The sequence below is a fragment of the Catharus ustulatus genome, chromosome 1, assembly GCF_009819885.2.
Source record: "Catharus ustulatus isolate bCatUst1 chromosome 1, bCatUst1.pri.v2, whole genome shotgun sequence".
Taxonomy (NCBI): domain Eukaryota; kingdom Metazoa; phylum Chordata; class Aves; order Passeriformes; family Turdidae; genus Catharus; species Catharus ustulatus.
The window spans coordinates 62,128,327-62,152,108 of NC_046221.1; the positions used below are offsets into that span (position 1 = coordinate 62,128,327).

The 23,782-nt window shown below is 37.1% G+C and overlaps 1 protein-coding gene across 2 annotated transcripts in view; it reads right to left on the reverse strand.

Moving 5' to 3' along the window:
* The window catches only part of ATP9B (ATPase phospholipid transporting 9B (putative)), a 172,500-nt gene that overhangs the window by 119,756 nt on the left and 28,962 nt on the right, over nt 1-23,782 (reverse strand). For both annotated transcript variants that reach the window (XM_033052712.1, XM_033052723.2), the window contains exons 3-6: nt 22,995-23,145; nt 18,680-18,793; nt 15,035-15,143; nt 4,905-4,963 (exon numbers count right to left, since the gene is read on the reverse strand). In XM_033052712.1, the coding sequence (XP_032908603.1) occupies nt 4,905-4,963; nt 15,035-15,143; nt 18,680-18,793; nt 22,995-23,145 (433 nt within the window). The remainder of the gene's footprint in view (nt 1-4,904; nt 4,964-15,034; nt 15,144-18,679; nt 18,794-22,994; nt 23,146-23,782) is intronic.

Genomic DNA, 23,782 nt, shown 5'->3' on the forward strand with positions numbered 1-23,782 from the left:
CAGAGTACAACCTGACACCCTGTCAGGCAGGGTGTTGGTAGCAGTCCCATTAAATGGTGGCTGCATCCTCCTACAGTGACAGATGTGATTCAGTTGAAGCAGTGCTCCTGCAGAAGGTGCAGTTTCCCTCTAAAGGTCCAGTGGTGATGTGGAGAAATCCAGTTTCCCTCTGGAGTCCAGTGGAGAAAGGGGCTCCCTTAGTGTCCCAAAGCCTCTGTTTTTATCTTGGTAAGAAATGTTGGGCTCTTCCCCCTGGCTGGAGCAACTTCCAATGGGATGCAGTAATTTATCAGTCACACAGTGGGACTCAATGGCCATTAGCAGACAATGACTCCCTGGAGGAAGGATGGGGTGTGAAAAGATAAAGAACAATGCCCGCCTGGTTTCAATGGATGGCCCATTAGCAGATTATCTGCCATGGAGATAAGGATCACTGCCCCCACCCTCAACAGATGGTGATAGAACAGATACCTTTTATCACACTCTGTATTGTAACATGCGGCTTATAATCAGGTGCGGCTTATGTATGGACAAAAAACCAAAAAGTTGCTGAAACCCAGAAGTGCGGCTTATACTCAGTGCGGCTTATAATCGTGAAATTACTGTAGTCATGTGAATATTTTCTCTTTTTAATACAAACATGCATATTGATTTTGCCTTCTTTTGTGTTCTGTCTTGCTCATTTTTCTTTCCTGTAAAACAATGACACTTTTTCTGTATAAATATCTCTGAATGTATCCTACCATGTAGGAAAGGCTAGAGACTAACTTGTCTTTAAAGTACAGTAATTTCACAATCATAAGCCGCACCATTTTGACTAAAATTTTGCTCCTAATCCAGAAGTGCAGCTTACACTCAGGAGCGGCCAATATATGAATAAATTCCAGAAATTTCCCAACCCAGAAGCCCAAGCCCGCAGCAGCCCAGAGCCGAGACGGAGCCCGCACGGCCCTGGGAAGTGGGGCCGCAGCAGCACTGCCTGGCCCCGGGAAGAGCGGTGGCGGCAGTGCTCCACAGCCCTGGGAAGCGCAGCAGCCAGGCACGCCGCTCTCTCGCTTCCTGGTGGCAGCGGCCGGGGACGCTGCTCCCCCGCTTCCCGGTGGCAGCAGCGAGCGGGGCCGGGGCTGCTCCCTGGCAGCCGCTCTGAGCGGGGCCAAGCCAGCAAATCCGTGATCCTGCAATTCTGTTACTAATTGGCAACTTTGTGAAAGTTGCACGTGGGTCCTCGCTGCGAACGAAAGTGCAGCTAGTAATCCAGTGTGGTTTGTATATGGACAAAAACCTAAATGTTGCCGACACCCAGAGCTGTGTCTTATAATCAGGTGCGGCTTGTAATCATGAAATTACTGTATTTAAAATTGACATCTTGTTTTGTTATGGGTTTTTTCATAATTAGAAAGTGGGCAGAAAGACACTGCAGGAGTACTAGGTACCAAAAACATCGTCACTATTATTGCTGACAGCAAAGATAGCCCTGCAGATACATACCTAGTCACTATAAAAGAGTGACTACACAGAAACAGATGGCAAGTATGCTACAAAAATCTTTAACATCTCATTATGGAGAAAATTAAATTCTGTTGTACATTGTCACAGTCAAACAGTAGCAGTATGTCAATCACGTTAGCCCTCTCAATTCATATTTATCGAAGTAGAACAAGTTAAAATGACAACACATACAACTTCAAGCATTCAGAAACCCATGAAAAAACTACATAATCTCAACTACCGCAGAGATGATACTACAAATGCTTATTAACATATATGGAAATTTGAAAATATAAGTCATGAAAATTACTTGAACACATTGTTTTTCTTAAATCTGGGCAGAATTAGAGCTCCAGAAAAGGAGGGCTTCAATTTATCTCAGTGTTTGCAGACTTCCAGATTCAGTCCTAGAGATCCAACTACAGTCAGCCAATGGCCAATACGAGGCAAGTGCTTCCCCAGCTCCAGGGTTCCAGTGAATAACTCTATGCCACCCAGGAATAATAGCCAGACTGGTAAACAAGAAAACCCATAAAGACATCTATACTTTCTTGCAACACAGGCTACAATATTCACTCAAAAACTGCTCTTTGCATAGCTTTCAAATTGCTTTTCTATTTTTCTCATGTTATTATTATGAAATCGTTATTTATGTAAACTTTTCCTATTCCCTAGTCAGTCTTCTAACTCCCCTCAGTTGTGAATAGCTACAGACCCTTGGAATTTTATCATTAACTAAAATACAGCCACTTGCCTCTGAGTTATAAACACAAGAGGCACTTCCCGGTTGTCTTCTTGGATCTGCACACTGTGAAATACTTCATTAACAGCAATCCTTGCAAATACTGGATTAATTTCACTTTACACCCAAGACTAAGAAAAAAATTTTGTACCTTTACAAGTCTAAGAGAAGTTCTCAAGGTTTTAAGAATATGCATTACCGTTCTCATGCTTTAAACCACTATTATGTGTTGTTATTGTTAAATGCTGGCTCATCAATGAGTCACTGTAACTAAATGTGCTATTGAGTTTTATGCCCTCCTCACATCTCCAAAATGTATTCCAAATAGTCAATAAGGTACAGTGGCTAAATAACAATATCTGAACTCAACAACTCATCCCTTCAATTGTCTTATTTAGGAACACTAATGTACATCTATGCTTCCACAGGAAACTAAAATTGTATCTTAACACAAGCCAAGGACAACACCCAGAAGCAGCATGATTGTTCAAGGCAGGGGACCATTTTTCAGCTAACAGATATGGATGTATTTCAGCTTTTAAAATTAGGCAATATTTTCATCTGTTCAGGCTTCATCCTCACTAGCAATAGTGCAATATGAATTTTTCAGTTTAAACAATATATGTATTACTTGAAACTAAACTATTTTAAGCATATTACAGTCACTTAAGAAATACTTTGAAATTAATTAGACTATTAAAAAAAAAGACAATAATCACAGGATATTCAAACTTTAAATCTAGAAAAGCCTTTCACTTAAGTTGTTAGTATTTGTGATGCAGTCACTAGTTAACATATGGATCTTCAGCTCAAGTGAGTCATTAATTTCACTGCAGAAATGCTGTTGATGCATCTACCAGTCAAATACAATGTTAACTTGTTTCTCTGTCATTAGAGTGAGCAATTGAACATTTCACTCCTGACTGGTTCTTTGGCTTAAGAGTCATACTCTGAAATTGAAAACTGCTTGCTCCAACAAAATACACTCTTCAACAGAACCAGAAAACATTTAATTTCATTAGTGTGAAAGTACCCTCAGCTAGGTCAAAAGGAAAAAAGGTAGTTCTACTGGGGCAGTAGGGAGTTTGAAGCTGAAATACTACATTCAAACCATTATATGCATCTTACTGATACACCTGACTAAAATCTTAATCAAAAAGCACACTACTCATACTTTCTCTAAATCCTCAAACATTACTTTTTTTCATTAGAAACTTCAGGTACTCACAACATACGAGCCCTAAGCTACTGCAAATACTGTTCAAATAGATGCTAATGACCAACTTCATGCATGACAGAATGATCCCCAAAGTAACTCCAGTTTTCCAAATTCTAGTATAATCCAACAGACAGATGGATCACAGTGAATTTCAGGAAAGGTAGATTACCTAAGTAGCCATCAGAGACTTCCTTACACTCTATAATAATTAATTCCAGGTTTAGAGTTCAAGAAGGGCCTAAAAATTCCCTAATAAAAATGAAAGCAAATATCTGTGTCTCCTAGAAGTTCTGGAATAGCAGAAGCAAGCATGTGCAAGCCAATTCCACTGCACTCTAAGGTAAAAAGGTAAAAAGCAAAACAGATGTAAAGGTCAGACATACCAGTGCCTACCTTGTGCAGCCTAGTACTTGCTGCTCAGACAGGCCCAAAAAGTTATAAGGCACAGAGAGTGGACAAAAAAACCAGGAAAAAAGTAAGAAATGGTGCAAACCACATGAAAAAGAAATTTAAAATATATACATATTTTGCTGAGAGCAGCAAGTCGAATGAGACTTCAGTGTATTGCTTTTTACTTTGAACTAGAGAAGAAACAGAAAGTAAAGAAATAGGAGTTTTCCAAATCAACGAGAAGTAGATATAAGCTTTAATTTGAGGTGCCTTCTTCCAGCATCTCAATGGATCAGCTTTCTAATACAAAGTGTGATGGGAATTAGTTGCAGGTATCCAGAAAGTGAGTCACCTTTCCAGAAGTAATTTAAGCAAAAATAGCCACCTCTGACACCAAATTTAAGCTGACATCTAAGATCACAACAATTTCTTAGCAGCCTGAAAGGCAACTGAAATAAGCAACAATCTTTATTATAATGCTAACACAGCAAAGAATTCACAGCTCTCACTCACCATCTGCAAACAAACTGGAAAGCTTTCTGTCCATTTAAAAACATACAAACTTTCTTATTATTTAATTATATATAGTTAGATACATATTATATTAAAATACATAAATATAAATATAAATATAAATATAAATATAAATATAAATATAAATATAAATATAAATATAAATATAAATATAAATATACATGCATAAATAAATATTATCCTTGAAAGTTTCAGACAGAGAAACACTGATTCAACCATCAGAAGGAAGGTATAAGTAAGAAGACATCTTAAAATATTCAGCTTGGCACAGCACATGTCAGGGAATTTCATCCTGTACTTCCTTCAATGATTGATTTAAGCATATACCTATTCATAGAAGATAAATATATACATTCAATTAAAATATAATTAATTCTATAATAGACTCCCTTGAAGATTCTCAAATAGGAGAATACTAAAATACTAGTTAGTTAGGACTTCACAGATAAGTACCTTGATACACTTTTCTTCAGAAGATAATTAGCATGTTAATAATCTTTATTCTCTAAAATATATTTTAAAAGTATCAACCTTTTCCACTATGATGAGGTCTCCAACTTGTATGTCTGAACTCTTAACTTGCACTTTACCTTAAAAAAAAAAAGAAGAAATTTAATCAACATCAATAAAGAATAATAAAATATAAATCCCAGAACACAAGTGTTATTTATAGATGCTACTGTTAAGTGAAGACGTTATAATTTATACAAGACAGATATCTGCTGAACACATTGATAAATATATTTCATCTGTTTGAATAAATAACCCAGTGGTTAAAAAAATTCCAGTTTTGTAACCAGTTAGCTATTGTAAAAGTATTAGAGGAAAAAATACATATGGGAGAATCTTAAGTCTGATCTGTAGTATCTGTAACAGAGTTATAAAATTGGAAAAATAAATATTTCCCATCAACTGGACAGCACTTCTGTGTCTGATGAGAATTGTTAGGTTTAGAGTCATGGAGGAGTCTTGCACACGAGTTGTTATTCACAGCCCAGTTACCAACAGGTATCTTTGCTTGACAATTAAAGTTCCTGATGTAATTGGCACTGTCTGATAATGTTGGCAATTACAGTATAAAAGATGCAAATCTTTCTGAAGTCAAAGAAATGCCTAAAGATTTAATTCTAGAAAAGCTGAAATAGAAGTTTTTCATTCTCTAAAGCTGCCCATTCAGTAACTGCTGTGAACAACTCACTCAAAAATATACAGAGCACATTTTCAAATTTAATTTCCATACGTTCTATAGAGTATTAATATTTGTAAGACTGTTAAGTTTTAACATTCTTATTTGATGGACTGAAAAACTGAGACAGAGAGGTTAAGCTATTGCCCAAAATATGTTATTATAGATCTCATTAGAATTCAGGAGTTCTAATCCCGGGTCTACAACTCCAAAATAAAGTTGCTTCCCTGAGTTAAAAAACAACCAAAACCCAAAATCCCCATAGGATATAAACACACACACATATTTGAATAGCCTGTTGAACTGAAACACACCTCCTGTAACTATGATCTTCCTTCAACAGAAATACTACCATGATTCCAAGCACCAGGTATAAAATGACAAGTATGTCAAAACATAGTAAGGTGGTAGTGTTCTAAATGACAGGTGGAACAAATTAGAACAGAAGACATACAAAAGCACAGAAGGAGCAGCAAAAAGTCTGAAGTTTAATCACAAATACTATGAGTAGCAGATTTGTCAATGCACAGTCACATCTCTGTTATACTAAGTATAGCAAAAAAAAAGGGTAGGATGCAAATCAATGAGACCTTCTCATTACAACTCACAATAGAGAGACCAAAATTCCTTATATTTACATTTAGTAAAAGGCAGTAAGATTCACATTACGAGTAATTATTTTGAGTACAGTAATTTCACGAATACAAGCCGCAGCAAGAAGACTAAAATTTTGGTGGAAACCCGGAAATGCGGCCAATATTCCGGTGCGGCTAATCTATGGACAAAAATGTGATATCTGCCCTTACCTAGTATCATGCTGGTCCAGTCCCGAGCCAAAACAGTCTGAAATCCATGGTTTCCCGTTGTTCCGACGATGAACCAATCAGAGAACAGCTTATTGCCTGCCTGTGGATGGCGGCGTTACTGAGGGGCGGGGGGTGTTATTGGGGTGAGTTACCTCGGCAGTTCGATAAAAGTGTGTGATATTTCTCTGTACTTTTTAAAGTGTTTTCAGTCTTGTGCGGCTACGGGGCTGGCTGGGCTCGCAGGGAGAGGGCTGGGGGAGCCTCTCTCCCCGCAGGGAGAGGGGTAGAACGGCCACTCGGCTCGCAGGGAGAGGGCTGCAACGGCCGCTTCCCCCGTGGGCTGCGAGGGCTGCAACGGCCGCTTCCCCCCGCGGGCTGCGAGGGCTGCAACGGCCGCTCCCCCCGCGGGCTGCGAGGGCTACAACGGCCGCTCGGCCACGGGGCTGCGAGGGCTAAAACGGCCGCTCCCCCCGCCCGGCTGCGAGGGCTACAACGGCCGCTCGGCCACGGGGCTGCGAGGGCTAAAACGGCCGCTCCCCCCGCCCGGCTGCGAGGGCTAAAACGGCCGCTTCCCCCGTGGGCTGCGAGGGCTAAAACGGCCGCTCCCCCCGCCCGGCTGCGGGGGCTACAACGGCCCCTTCCCCCGCGGGCTCGAGGGTTACAACGGCCGCTCCCCCCGCCCGGCTGCGAGGGCTAAAACGGCCGCTCCCCCCGCCCGGCTGCGAGGGCTACAACGGCCGCTCCCCCCGCCCGGCTGCGAGGGCTACAACGGCCACTTCCCCCCACGGGCTGCGAGGGCTACAATGGCCGCTTCCCCCCACGGGCTGCGAGGGCTACAATGGCCGCTTCCCCCCACGGGCTGCGAGGGCTACAATGGCCCCTCCCCCCGCAGGTTGCGAGGGCTACAACGGCCGCTCCTGTGCCAGCACGGAGATGTGGCTCCGCTCGGAGCTCAGCTGCCTGCCTGCGTGGCTAAGTGGCTGTTTAAAGGCAACACGGATCCATTGGGAATGCTCACAAAATGACCACACTATTGTTCCTGTCTTTTTCGGCTTGTAAATAAAGGGTGTGTCTTTTTTCACTTGGAAACAATGTTTCCGAGGTCGACAGTAAGCCAGTAAGCCCCGGCGATCCCGCGATTGTGTTACTAAATGACGACTTTGTGAAAGTTCGCTGCAAACTAAAGTGCGGCTAATATTCCGGGTGCGGCTTATCTATTAACAAAGGCAACAATGTTGCCAACACACCAGCAGTGCGGCTTATATTCCGTGCGGCTTGTATTCGTGAATTTACTGTACTTGTTCTTTAAAATTTCATGCAAAAACAGCAGTTGCTTTGTCTAATTCAGTCAATAATAGATGTACTCCTGTGATATACAGCTAATATTTAATACATTTTCCATTAAAATTGCACTTCTAAAATGTGCAATGTCAGGAAAATCACAATTTTTGTTTGACCTGTCTGCAAAGTTGCTTCTGAGAGCCAGACTTTGCTACTGATAGTGACCTTTAACACTAGTTTTGCCAGAAGTACTTTCTGTCCTCTGCTCTCAAATATAAGACAAAGGCTATCTTCAGCAGATAAATCTGTGAGGGGAAAGGAAGTAGCTGAAGACTGCAGAAGGTATAAAAAGCTGTAGCATGAACATCAACAACTCTCTACAAGAAGTTTGAGATACATATGGAAATTAATGTCAATGTATCAAGAGCTTTTATTTTTTTTTTAATTTAAAATAACTAATATTAAAGCTCAACCACTAAAACAAGTCTGACATAGAATCAACATATTTCACCTGCTTACCTGCACAAGCCTGAGAATTCTCCTTAAAAATTCTGAAGTTTTGACTAGAAGTGAATAGTATATACCAGAAAAAATACTGCAGTTACTTTGCTTCCTAAGTCTGTTGGCTTTACCAAAAGGATAGAATTTCCTATACTGTTTTCCATTCTTCTGCTAACAGTTTTCAACAATTTATCAGTCAATCACATAGCAGTAACAGCCACAAAAATTCTAGTAGTACAAGCTATGTCAAGACTCAGATCTACACCACCTACACAGTTATGTATGAGCAAAACTATTCAGAGTTACTAACCAAACACATCTACTGGCAATTTTATCCACTTTAACAACCAGATTTTCAACAGTCAGGCTATAACTGCATCTGCAGTAAAGACCAAAAGACAGTAAGCCTGAGAGGCCAAGATAAGGTAGAATGGTCATATGCAACATGATGTAGGGTAGACATAAAGTAGAGATTTTTGGTGTCAAGTACACCAAGGGGAACCCACACTGCACCTTTGTTTGTACTTAATCTAGCAACTCCAAGAATTTCACTTAATGATTTGAAAAGCTTCCTTATCAAACTGATTTCTAGGTGGCTTAGTATAACAGAACAGAATGCTCTCTTTATTAGACACCAACATGTTTTGCTGGATCATCCTGTACATCCTCACACATAAGGAAAAGGCCTTACATACATACAGAACAATTCTACAATAAATTTGAATGGCAGGATACACTACAATAAATACTAAACAGTAAAATGTGGCAGTAATTTAAAAAGTGACTCAAAATTCTGGAAAGTCAACATATAACTCTTTCTTTCAGGCTAGCAAAAATGAGACTCATTAGATACCATTTCAGAGAACATTAAAATAATGCAATACTACATCTTAGTGAAGATGCATTTAACAAAAAAAAAGATACTGAATGTTATTCACTGCATAAATTATTTTTGCAAACTATTTTTTCTCTAAAAACATCTCCGTAGCAAAACACACTTCGCCATCTGTGTAATTACCAATAAAAAGTCCAAAGCTGTCAGAAGTGGCTGCGCATCCAGACTTTATAGTCCACCAAGGCAAAAGGCTTTTGCCTAAAGCAATGTATAAAATTACTCAGAACAGGAACACTGAAATGTGTCTGTAGTAAGTCATTATACTCCCGAGATAAAGTCAGTTTAAATGAACTGCAATGATTTGAAAAACTAATAAATATCTCACATATGTGCTAACAAGTGCTTCACACAAAAAATTAGGAAATGAAGTAAACAAAATGTGGCCATAGACTATGCTTCTTTTTATTAAAAAGTGTCTCCATCACTCGACTGCCCCTCTTGAAAGAACAAACACTTCTCAAAATAGCATTTTCAAATTCTTTGTAAATTGCTATTACACCTTAGTACCTTTAATACTGTCTGAAGCAGAGTTTGTGGAATTAGTAATAGTGCTTGTCTCTAACCCATATATACAAAACTCTTGCCTGATGGCAGTATAGACCACATCAAAGTTCTTCCTGATATCCATTAGCCCAAACTACCAGCATAATTAGAGTATACATAACATAATGGGGAGTTGGAGGAGAGCACAGCAGACAGGCAAAACTTAAAGTTTTGAAACTTAACGTTTCAGCAAGTCAAGGGTGGGGATGCTGATCTTCCAGAGCAAGTGCTGCATGTTCTTTCAAACTCCATCTTACATAGTGAAGTGAGGTTAGTCTTTAACGACCAACAGTAAAACTCTACAAAAAAGCTTTTCTAGCTTCTCTCCTACATGTCCTGTCTACTCTTGAGTAAAATTCTTCCTTATCCAATCTGCTCAATGCTTCAAAAATGTGGAATAACAGTCCCCTTGATTTTTTGTTTCTTCTGGCATCTATTTGGAGTTCCTTCTGACTCTGAAATTTCAAGTTCTGTTTCTGTTGTTAGTGCTGATTCCCTAATCAGACAAAATTTATGTAAAGTTTTAAAAACTTGTCTGTTCCAAATGGTCGAAATACCCGGAATAAAGTCCTCAGTAGGTCTGAAATGCTACAAGCAATAAAGACCTAATGTTGTACCTCTAGATATAATGTGGTTTCTTAATGCACTGTCTTTTCAAAGCAGAGGGACAATCTGTTCTGGAAGAGCTGAAATTCTAACAAAAAAAAAAAAAAAAGAAAAAAAGGAAAAAAAAGAAAAAAAAAATTGAAATCACTGTAGGTCTCCAAAAGAAACATACTAGCTTTCATTCCTCTTGTATAGTAATTACTGGTTATTGATATTTTCTTAATTTCACAATTTTAAATGTATGTTCTCAACTTCGTTACGTTCTTAATAGCCTTTAAAGATACAGCCAAAGTATCTTAAAGTGTTAAGTTTTTCTTGCATCCTGGATGGAATTATTTCATTAAACTTATCTCTTCTGACATTCAATTTTTCTTTTGCTTTGCAGGTTGCAGAGTGAGAGTTCTGCAACATGTTAAACATCACGAGATAAAGAGACAGATGCAGGCCACTTCTTCTGCCACTAGTAGTTGTGACTATTATACTAAGTTATTTTCTCTTGATCTTTTCTTTCTTGGAAACTTCAGAAACACTGTACAGATAAATCTAACTAGGTTCAGAAGGTTGTAAACTAGGTTGACAGTTCATAACTGTCAATTTCAAGAATGGAAAGGGAGAAGAGTTAAAATTGCTTTACAATTTTATTATCCAGTTGGTTTTTCACAGGCAACTAAAATAGATAACAGCCTGTTCATAAACTTGAGATGATTCTGCTTCAGAATAGCAGTCCATATAAACACTTAACTGGTCATACCTAAGTGCATGAGAGAAGAAACTGTGTTGAAAGTATAATAGCCCTTTAGGTAGGAAAAACAGAAGACCTCCCAAACCTGCATGCCCAGGTTTAATTATTTTCCCATTGCAGTTTTCTACAAAAGGATATGTAGGTGAACTGCTCTGAAACAGAAATTCCTCCTTCCAACTTAAACTTGAATGCTGACTGTAAACTGTCTATTAAGGATCTGTAGACTTTATTATGCAGCAAAACATTTTGTGGCAAACATCTTAATAAGATAAGGAGAGCAGAATTTCTCATACACTGAACAACATAATATATTTGATACCATAATCAAGTAAACAAGGGGAAAGAATCACATGACAGACATGAAAACGGAAGACTTAATTGACTTGTTCACTTAAAAACTTCAATGCATTTACTGATTTGCATGTTTCATTGCTTGATATGAAGGGTTGAAAAAACAAAAACAATTTAAACTTCATGTTTAGCAGGTTTGCCAACTTGAAAAATGCAGTTACACACTGCAAATTCAACAAGAGGTCACTGAGCTTTTCCATGTTACAAGACACATAGTGAACTGTGTATCACTGCACATCTCATGAATCAGAATTAGCCTATGGATGTTAATCTGGCCAATACTTGTCCAGCTACAAATAAGTAACACTTTCAAGAGATGTCCCATTCTCTCTTGATTTCCTGCTCTGAACAGCTCATTATTATTTAAAAAAGCTGATTACAATAAATATTCAAGTTTTTTAATTACTAGAAAGAAATTCAAAGTTATCAAGAGTTACTAGCATGAATATCTTCAAAAGCTGACAGTTCTTACACCAGCAACATGCAAGTCATAAGACAGCATTCACATGTTTTACATATTTAGGATTTCCCAAGATTAAGGAAGACTCCAACAGGTAGTTAAGCCTGATATGTAGTCACAGACTTCCCAATTTTAATCTACTACAGCACTGCATAAAAAATATTTAGTTTACAAATCCGCCTACTACATGATCTTTATGGACATAATGAATCACAATTTAGATCCCAATGACTTCTATTGCGGCAAATATGCTTATTTTCCTTTAGTATATACATAATTTGGAAAACAATTAACTAGAAATTATTTTCATTGAATTTTCACTTTTATCAACCAAAATTGAACACTGAACCTTGTAATTTTAAGTTTTCCCACTGTCCAGTTTGAACATGGGCAATCTGCTTAACATCTCTGCCAGTTTCTCTAACTTTGAGATGGAAAAAAATAAATATTTCAAATAAATGACTGCAGAACTAGCAAAAGTCATAAAATCATTAGGGAAGAAAAAGATGTTAGAGCAGCATAAAGTGCAGTTCCACTCTGAAAACTGACTCTTAAGAGCAGCATCAGTTTTCTGGCTTTCAATTAAATCAGTATCGAGTTTGTTCATTCACAAGTAACAAAGCCTTCCTTCTCCAAACCATTAGCCTGTACTTCAGTATAGTAGGCCTAACCAAATTTTTCCACTTGAAGAATACTGTCAATAATTAAAAATCAGTAATTATACCTAAAGTTATTTTTAAAAAGAGTGTATGGAAGCACAGTACTTGATTTTATTAATTTACACAGACAAATAAGATAAACCTACATCCTTTTGAAATGTAAAAAATTTTGGTCTAATACTATCATGGGAAGAAGTCCCATTTTTTTGTATCAAAATTTTATCTCTCCATTTCAGAATATCTCAGAACAGAAAAATCCTATATTAGGAAAAAAGTGCAATTTATCACTACTTGTGATTTTATATATGGGTTTGTGACAACACATAGTACAGTTTTTAATGGTGACTGCAGTAATGTTTTCACTCTTAAAACTGATCATTACTCAAAACATTGATAGTTCAATGATCACACATAATTGCCAACATGGGATTTAGAGCTCATCACAAGCAGAGTTCTTGAATCTTTACTTTTGTAGAAGATCAGTCTTCAAAAAACACACAAAACTGACCAAAAATCAAGCATGAATTCACGATGGCACTGACACCAAAATCTGAAAGTCAAAATAGACAAACACTCTTGTAGATTAAGAGCTGATATCCTTTTTTTTTAAAAAGGGGGCATTTTTAAAGCTTATTTTTAATAAGTTCTTGCTCTCTATGTGTCAGATGTGTCAGTTCTTGATACAACTGCCGGGCTTTACCTACACACTACTGTATACTATAGTACTTTTAAATCTCTAAGGTGACCAAATCCAATTTTCATTGAAAACTTCCTTATTTCTAGGAGAAGCCACAAAATGAAGGATTTTTCAAATACACATACCCTCACAAAATATTTCATGAGCAGAGAAACAGGAAATTGAAATTCCAAAACTTCTACTTAAATGCTGCTTAAATGTCTATTAACTCTAAACATAAGTTCAAAAAAGAGAAGCACAAACAGCACCAAACCTAGCTCTTGAAAGAGCAAATGTCAGTCTTGAAATTTACATCACAAAGGTAACTATAAACTGCACATGTGCTTCCTGAATTAAGAATTATAGATTACTAACACTGTTGCTGCATAGGGTAGGATTGTACTATCTGTTTCAAGGCGGGTGTTCAGTGGCTGACCATAACAGGTCTAAAAAAATGAATAGGCCAACTAGCAGTTTAAATTACAAGTTTGAAACAAAAGCCATTAAGAGTCCATTTTCTAATAGACTGTATTAATGACTCTAAGAAGATCTGGATGCCAGCAGTTCCACCCTTGTGTTAAACAAATATAGCCATGACGATTGCCCCAAATGCTGAAATCACAAATTTTAACAGTAGTACTTCTAAATGTTGATAACACTATTTCAGACTGCCAAGGAAAGGAAGAACATGAGACAGTTGCTCCACTCAGTACGGAAACTCCAGAAAACAATGCAAGTATGTATACAGTAAGGAAGCAGCGTGAATGCCTCTCAACTGCTCGGTTATGCCATCACTAATGAGACTATTGACTGTTTACCTTCCAATACCATATCTGTGTTACATTACAAGCTTTTAACCCTTTTATTTAATGGAGAGAATATTATCTAGAGCTACTCCAAGAGTTTAGTTTCTAATCAAGATTCCAAGACCTGGTGATGTTGCTCTTCCCACTGAAGATGTGTTGAAAAGAAGTTAAGAGTTTACATTTGGCACAATGTCTGCCATATACTATAACTGCCTGAGGTGTAACCTCACATTCCTTTAACTTCCCACTTATAGAATTCTTATGCCAAAGAAAATCCTTAACAGAGAGAAGAAAAAATACCCAACTTTTTATGGTAATAGTAAGGTTGTATTATAAGGTTATTAATTAGATTTGATAATAGGTCATTCATTATTTTTTGGCACCTTTCTATGTGGCACTCTGTTCTGAATCTAATAGTAAAAAGTGATAAGCACATAGAAGTGAAGAGCAATGCATAGCTCTCTCTTATGCCTATGCTTAAAATTTACAATATACTATCAAATTTGTGACTTCACATATGAAGTGCTTTACTTCCTTAAGGCTTCACGAAAACTGTTAAAGATGTTGAGTCCAAAACAAGTAATAACTGATTTCTCCTTTCATTAAAGAAAACTGGCTGTTCCTGATATTGCTTGTTCAAACAGATTACAAATTACATGCAAAAATTAAAATTAATATTTTTGATATTGAAGTTGACCCACAATATATCTTCCTTTTTTTATGCACAAATAGATCCACCAAACTTGAAAAGCTTTAGGGAATTTTAATTAATTATTTTCTGCTCCCTTATTTCCTACATATGCTTGATGCATAGTTGACAGTGTTGCTGAGTTACTGTTAAGCATCAGTTTCAGAGGCAAACTGCACTTCGAAGTAAGGATAATAATCAGCAGCAGAATTATTAAACATATACAATTATATAGATACACCTTCCTTTGACAACCAACCAAATATTTATTAGAATTCTTAAGTAGGTCAAATTTAACCATCATATTTGTCTAAGGAAAATCACATGCTTTATTTAGTCCAATATAAGTTTCATTCTGAGTATTTTAGCTTGAAACTACTAGTCATTTTTTTTAACTGAAAGCCTCCAAATGTATATGAAAAATATGAAATATTTAAAGGATTTATACAAATGGTGCTAACCTCGTACTGTCAGCTTGCTATACAACTGTGAGTTCATTTCTTTGTCTCTCTTGTATCGTCGAAATTCATCAACGGCTTCCCGTACCACTGTGACCGTCAAAACAAATCCCTGTTAAAGATACAATTATGCAGTTCAGAACTCTCAGGGCTAGAACAGAAATAGACAAGTAGGAACACCATACAGAGTAAGAACATGTGCTTAAAACATTTATTTTTCTTAATTTGGATTCGAGTATTTTCTTCAATAAGTTAAAATAGTATCTTGGTTTAGTTCAGGAAAAACAAAATCATACTTGCACATTGTACAAATATAATTAGAGCAACTACTTGTCCAAATACAAATAATTGAGACAGCATTTCTAAATGCAAAAAAGGAAGATGCTTGGGATTACTAAAAGACAGCCTTTTTAGTTTCAATAAGCATATTTCCTTATTGTCCACAAACTTTCGGGCTTTACCAAAAAACACTTTAAAAGCCTCCAATTCTAATGATTAAAAACTGCCTTTTTCCCAATACACAGAAAAAGATAAATGGATGGTTAGTTTGATTATTTTGCATCTTAAATGCAGTTATTTAGCTATGCACCACAAATATGAAAAAAAAAGGGGGGATTTGTTCTGAAAAACTAATTTAAGTGTCTAAATGCTTCAGCTGCTCCTTTCACAGGTCAATGCCACTGCAGATTCTGCTGGAAGCGCATAGAGTGCTTCACTAAGCTGTGATGGTCTCTGGCTAGAAATGGTGGTAAGCTAGAAAACACAGAATAATTCATAGATAAGCACATAAATTTCCCCTCTGCATCTCCAAACCTCATCAGATCTTCCGGCTTAGTCTCAGCACTTGAGTTTTTCTCCATCAGTGAAAGAGAAATAAAACATTGACCAGTACAAGGAACTTTAATTACTACAAATAAAATGGATACAAAATTCAAATTTTAACAAATCCACTAACAAATAAGATCCTACAAGATCTATCTAGCTTCAGACAACCACCATTACTTTATAGAAGAAAACTTATTCCATTAGACTTGTCTTGCAGAAATCCACAGTTTGCCAAACTTCCCCTAATGTACCAGCAGTATGAAAGGAGTGAAGGTGTAGAGCTTTCCTAAAAGTGTTGACTAAAATCCTCCTACAGATTTCAGGGCTGTTTTGCAGTTCCACACCAAAATTCCAAGGTGCATTCAGCTGTGACCCTATTGCTAAGCATTACTTGGTTACAGTTATAGTGGAACTACATAGAACAAAAAACAGCCTATGCAAAAGCATTCTCTTTTTACTCCTCAAGACACAACTGAACGAAAAATCAGATTTTCCCCCTTTCTGACAGCAGCATTTTCATATGCTTTGGTAATATAGATATTTAAGCAGAATAAAAAAGGGCACTCCTGAAGCATCTTCAAACATATCTCTCATTTGCACACACCTTGTTATTAGACAGTAATCAAAACACAGAATGCAAGGTGCTACTTGCAAGAATTTCCTCTGGCAGTCCCTTGCTGAGTAGCTGAGGACAGCTGACCATGACTATGAGGAAGAATTTAAGAAAGACATTTCTCTTTTCACACATTTGCTCAAAGGAAATTGATATTCTTCCAAAGGAGAGCTAAAATTATGAAGCCAGTTTAACAAGGGAACCTGTCATCTTTCTTTAACTGCAAGCAGGTAAGTAACTTTAGTGTACTGCCTACAGTCCAACCTGTATGCTTCAAAACCTTTGCATGCTGGAGTGGAAATGAGAAGTCCATTCCCTAGAGCAACTGAAAATAAATTATCAAAATAGTCTAGTTTTAAGAATTTCGGGGCGTGATCTAAATGTATCTGTACTGTAAAAAAACTGTTGAAATAAACCAAAGGCAAAAAAAATCCTAACAAAACTACCCACAAATCCCATGTAAACCATCAAAAAACCCCAAAACAGTCCTAGCAATAGTCAGCTTCTAGTCATTTGGTTTTAAGTATCAGGGCAAACTATTTTCCTTTAAAACTCTGAGAGAAAATATAAGCCATAGCTACTCCTCTGATTATTACTGAAGATTTATCAGCAGTTACATGTCCTTCAAAAAACCTAAACTTATCTTTTAAGCAGCAAAAGCAGACCAATGGATCAGACTTAAATGTTTTGTATTTTCCTCATAGATGCTTAGCTTTCTTCAATATTCAAATGCTGCCTTTTACCTGGAGGTTGATCATTAGTAGAAAAGCTATTGAAGTAGAAACAAGTGGGTTTAGCAAAAAAACATATTGAGATATTGGTATTTTCAAGCTGTATGTGAAAACTGGGATGTATAACTCAAAATACCTTTGAATAAGACAAACTTATTTATAAAACAGATCACTGGTTTTCACAAAATACAGTATTTTCTCCCTTCTTTGAGCAGGATAGAAATGGGCTGAGATGCTAAGGGTTTACTGGTTTTTTTTTCCTTACTACCCCACTAATATATAGCACTGCACACAGCACATCATGTTTAATAAAGCAACTTCCAGACAAGGTTGACTTCTGTCTTTTCTTCTGTCTTTTCTATGTCAGTTACAAAGGCTTTATAAATATCCATTTAAAATCCTACTGTTGAACAAGTTTTCTACCTTGAAACTGTTTTATCGTTGCAGCAGAAGCAAGTCTGGGAAGAGAGGTGGGAAGAACACCCAGGATGGTCTCTCCACTTATCCACAGTTAAAAGGACACATGTTACAACAATTAAAACAATGAAATCAATCTAGAATATTTACTCTATTGACTTGTTAAGAACGACCTTTACTCAAGCAGTCAGCATGTCACAGTTCTTCTTGAATACTACTGAGAATAAATGGTACTGAAAAATACCAATTTTTTTAAAAAGTTTAAAACGTAAGGCATTTGTTCTTCCTGCCTTTAAACCTAGTGTGGAGGGACTGGGAAGAAAATGAAAGAAAAGGCAATGATCTGGTTACAAATAAGAAAATAATTCCAAATCATGGTAATAGAGACGGTAGTCAACCAAAAGGGTCTCCTCTGAAGAGAATTCAGTTTCCAAACCATAGCAAACCAGAATCAGAAGCGTTTTGAACACTTTCCCTAGAAAATACTGCAGAAAGCTCAATAATAAAAAGACGTATCAAAAGAAAGCCAGTGTGAGTGGCAGGGTGATCAGTTAGGAGAAGCATGTTTAATTAATAACTTATTTTCAAGGCACCATTTCCTCTTGATTTATCCACAGTTTAAAATATTTTATCTCAATTTTTGTGAATAAAGGTTTTGTGACCAAAACTGATACAGAAGGAATTAAAAAAAATTATGCTCACAATTCTGACTTAGTCTGAAAACATGAAGTAGTCACCAAATAACAATAAATGGGAAGATATTTAACACACAAATTACCTACGTTACTAAGTTTCTCTAGTAGCTGAAGTTTTTTTGCTGGCTGGTTATTTCAAACTCTTGAGTGACCAGCAGGCAGAACAGAACACTACACACTGACACCAGTTGTGGGGCAGAGGCACAGTAGGCAAGTGGAAGGGAAGGCTGTCAAACAAAAGCTTTCAAATAAACATTTTACTTCTGTTATATTCTTTGATCACTGCAGTTTACCAGTTGCAGGTTTATGCAATGTACATAGACATGAAAACCCCCAAACTTCTAGTTAATAGTATTTTTCTGTTTACCAGAGGAGCCCAGTACGTGTACAGGTAGCCTATTTTCAGTGCTGGTACAAACTGTGAGCAGGACACGACGAGAAAATAGAGATTCAAGAAAAACTTGAACTGTTCATATAAAACCTAAAATGAAAAAGAAAGCAGATAAATGTCTTAAAATTTGTACTCATAATATACATAAAGTATACTTCTTCATGATAGGCGATATTAAAGCATTATGTGTCATACTATTATAGATGGCACTATTACAGTACTTACACAGCACAATATATTACATATCATCACACCCCACTACATTATTTTAATACTATACTGCCATTTTAGTTGAGAAAAATCCATTTATAGCATTGCCTCTTTATACTCTGAAAAAGTAGAGTATTTTGGGTATTTTGAAAACTGGACTATGTATCAAGAAAACTGTGCAAAGATTTAAATACAGGTAATAAGATATATCTATAATTCAAATCAAAGATTTGGTCTAAACTCAGAGCTAGTTATCAAACTTTTATGTGAAGCCACAGTAGACTTATCACAGAATACATTGTCCCATACTACAAAGCAATGACAGATGCAGAGATTCCTTTGGTAATTAAAAGCACCACTTCAGCAAGCGCATGCTCTCAAGATTGCTTTGGTTGTAATTACAATGCTAAGAACATCATTCATTTTATAGAATTTTGAATCTTCAAAGACTTCACTATTTCTTCAGGAAGCCAGGGTAACAGGGCACCTCTAGCAGCATTAAGCGAAGCCGTTATTGAACTTGGAACACTGAGACTTAAGAAAATTAATAATCAATTATTTCAAAGATAAAAAATTCAAAATAGATCAAAAAGCCACATTCAGAGATTGTATTATCATTTAATCGAATAATTCAGTTAATATTACAATGACTTCTGCATAAAAATCAAATTTATTTGACTCATATTTATTGCTCTTGCCAGTCCAACATTATTACTTATTATGTAAAAACCTATGTGCTAGGAAAAAATATTCAGGAAAGTTCAAAGTGTCTTTCTGGCAGCCACAACAAAGTGGTGGTACCTCAAAGCTGTCGGCTCAGCAAGAGACTACCCAAACAGCCTCCAAGCATAAGATTTTTTTTCAGAGCATGGAATACTATTTCATGACTTACCAATAAAACTGTAAATGCAAAAAAAGTGAAATCAGAAGTTGTTAGAAAGGTCAGAGCCTTCTTCCAAAACGCAAGTAGTTCAGGCTGAACCTGCACCTTATGTAGATTCTGATGTAGTTCATACACACATTCCTGCTAGTATGTTTAAATGTTTACAAAAACTTGATTCACCAGGTCAGAGAAAAGTCCAGACAGTACTTTAGGAGGTACAGATCTTGTAGGAGAAGGGGAAGTTAAAAAGCACCTTCCTACAAATCTTTTGAATCCTGGCAGACCGCTGACAGATCATTCAATACAAAGCTAAGCACTTCAGTCCAGTTAAGCAAATTGAAAAGCCGCCAGCTACATAAAACTAATAAAACCACTGTCATGAAGTTCAGGAGAGGTATTTTCAAAACCTGCTCATCACAGAAGATATGTTTAATGGAAATTCATGCAAAATTCCTAAGCACCTGTACCAAGATGTATATGAAAGTGTAAAAGGAAATTGAACAGACTGGTATAAAGGGAGATGCAGCACGTATTTCATGTAATGTTCAGAAATTAGCTGATATTTTGGAAATGTTACAACTCTTTTAGCCAGCAAGTAAACCTCTGTTAATCTAAACATTATTTTAAGTTGGCATTTGGATATAAAGTCATTGAATATTACCCACTGCCAGCCTCAATGTTAAAAAAACCATAGATGAGAACACAGCATTTCACATGTTGAAAATTTCAACCAGAGTAGATCACTGGAGTCAATATTTATGACTTTGTTTTATTTACAGGTTTGGAACCAATACAGTGATGTTCCCTACAAATTACTTCTAGTTAAGCAGCACCAAAAAAAAAAGACAGCTAAACAATATTCTACTAATGAAAAGTCTAAATTTACGTATAAAATTAAAATGTGAAAACATTTAATTTTCACCAACTATTGGGGTTTACATTTAGGACCTCACTTCATTTTGAAGTTACTATTGAGTTTTCAAATACTAGCACCAAATTAAAAATATTACTTGATCTATTGGGTAAAACCAAGATTTTTAAAAGATCAAAAAAGAACAAACATTCTCTCTCAAAATAGGGAATTGCAAACTATGGCTGATCCCTATAAGGAATGTGAATCTGGCTCACAATTTGTAATCTACACTGCAGATTTCTAGTTGCAATAATCAATGGCTTACTATATACTTAATGAATTTTGTGACCTTCAGGAAAGCATATGTGGCTTAACCAATTTCAGTGTATTTAATAATTTAAACTTTGGAAGAAAACATTTACTTTGTCCAATAATGATGAGAATATTTTATCCTCATGTGATAAGTGACATTTTCTTTCCTGACAGGAGATCAGTCTTAATTACAAGGCCATTAATTTTTTTTGTTGTTTTAATAAGGAAATGCATTACAAAACACCTGCCAGTCATTGGACTAAAGAGGCCAGAAGAACAGAATCAATACTCTTATAAATCAGCAGATCATTTAAATAAAAAACTTAAGACAAAGCATGTCTGTATTCCAAAGTACAAGACATTCAGTTTTTACTATGGGACACAGGACTCTTGGATGGTATTTGTAAAAATATGAGTAAAAGCGTAATACTAAAATGTACAGTATCACACTAGGATACATTTTTAGGTTTAACTAAAGTTTCAAAAAATTGTTTCTCTGTTGCTAAATTTCATTATAACAACACAATTTTTCAAAAGCGATGAACTAGACAAAACAAATGTCTCTTTTTGTCTTCATATAAACGGTGTGTAGTACAAGCAAAAACCTAAAATTAAGACACAATTCGGCTTCTTAGGAAAAAAGGAACAAAAAAACTTTCCACTCCACAACAAATGCATTTGCTGAAGAACTGCATTCAAAGTCAAAAATAACTGCAAAAAGACTGCAATAGCAAATTCAACTCTAAAAAATACTACACTAGGCCTACTTGTGGTACAAATTGAGGATGTTAGTTGTTTTCGTCCTTTATGGAGTTGTGCATTTTGGAATTACAGAAATTTCATGACCATAAGGTGCACCGGACTATAACACGCACCTCTGGGAGTTGGCAAATTTCGCAACTATGTACATTACATAAAGCACACCGGACTATAAGGTGCACTCTTTTTTTTTTGCAGCAAGGAGCTGCGCTGCACGCAACAAAGTTACGAATTACTGGCAGGTGCTCAATGTGCAAACATTTTTCACAGATTGGCGTAGCCTGTAAACACAGGCGCCTTCCCCGTGCCATGGGCCTCGGCACTCCTGCCCGCCTGCGGTGCCGGCTGGCAAGGCGCAGCTCGGGGTGGCTGCGGCTTGCAGTGGCTCAAGGCCAGTGGCTCCCTCCTTCCCCGCGCGGCTTGTGTCGGGTCGGGGCCGGTAGCAGCTTCTTCTTCCCTCTGCGCCCGGCCCGGGGCCGCCCGGTTTCTTCTTCCCCCCGCGCCCGGGTTGGTGCCACCTGGCTTCTTCTTCTCCCTGGGCCCGGCACTGCCCGGCTTCTTCTTTCCCCTCCGTCTGGGCCGGGGCCGGCAGCAGCTCCCTCCCTCCTCGCGCAACTCCTGCTGGCCATGGCCGCCGCTCCCGCCCCGCCTCGTGACTCGGTGCTCCTGCGGCACCGCCCCCCCCGTTGCAGCTCACACTTCCGGGTTAGCAAATTTCCGAACTTTGTACATTATATAAGGTGCACCAGACTATAAGGCGCACTTCCAGGTTCCGGCCAAAATTTTAGTCAAAAGGGTGCGTCTTATAGGCGTGAAATTACTGTAATTATTTATTGTACTTTCAATGGCAAGGAGTATGAGAAAAGATCCATGGGACCAAATTACAATTTTAAACTATTTACTTCTCAATTGAATTCAATCCTTTGCATGCAGAAATGTTTCTTTTTAAAAAAGGATTTCAAATTTCTCATGAATGTGTCAAAATTTTTTTTCAAATTTTCTGAATAGAAAAGTAAAAAGAAACCCATCTCAAATTTCAAAAGCTTCATAGAATTCCAACCATTCAAACTGCAATTACATACATATCCTCTTGAAAATCAAACAATTTAATAAAAAATGCAACCTTGTTCTCAAATATTAATTTTCATTGAAGTCATTGAGACAAATAGAGAAAGAAAAAGAAGAGCCTGGTCAAATAAAATCATCTTTTTGCAGGATAGTAAAAAAACACTACAGAACATACAGTCAGCCCAGAAAATGTTTAGTGGCCTTACCCCAGGTATAAAGGTAAAGATGTTGTACTTTTGATTTTTTATGGCATTTTTGGGGTATTTTTCTTCACACTTTTCAGGACACCCAAGCCACACTGTGCGAGCCTTCAGGTCTTTCTTTCTTCGACAAATGTTTATGAGCCAATCAGAACAACTGAAAAGAAAAGCAATTGTTTATTTTAAAACTACAGATTCACTATACAAGATCACAATTTCTAAACCTGGAATCCCTGAAGGCAAATACCTATGAAAAACAGGCTAAAAAGTGTTTGCCACATCTAAACGAGCATGCGTGATGTTAACTTTTAAAATTTAGGGCAATTCAGAGTTGTGAACTCATCTAGACATATGCATATATAAACACTTGCACATCCTTAGCAGAAAACCCCAATGCACTAATGAGAAGTTTCACTACACCATACCCTGACACAGGTTCAAGAAATTCTGGTTAATAAGATTCTGCATCATACCTTATAGTCCTTTGGCCAAACTCTTTATCTTGGATTACTAACACTCAGATTATGCTAATGACTTAAGAGGAAATAAGGCTTCTGTTCCATACAGTTCAAAAGATGTCAGCAGCTTTGGATACAATTACCACATAATTTGCAAATCTTCAGTTTTCTCTGTAGCACTGCTAATGCCATACTGTCAAATATTTTAAAAAACCAAACCTAACAAACAAAACCAGAAAACCATACACAAAAAGCCTACTATGTAAATGCAGACTGCACAGTGATCTGCAATGGGGAACTTCACAGAAGAAAGGAACAGCATCCTTGCCTAACCAG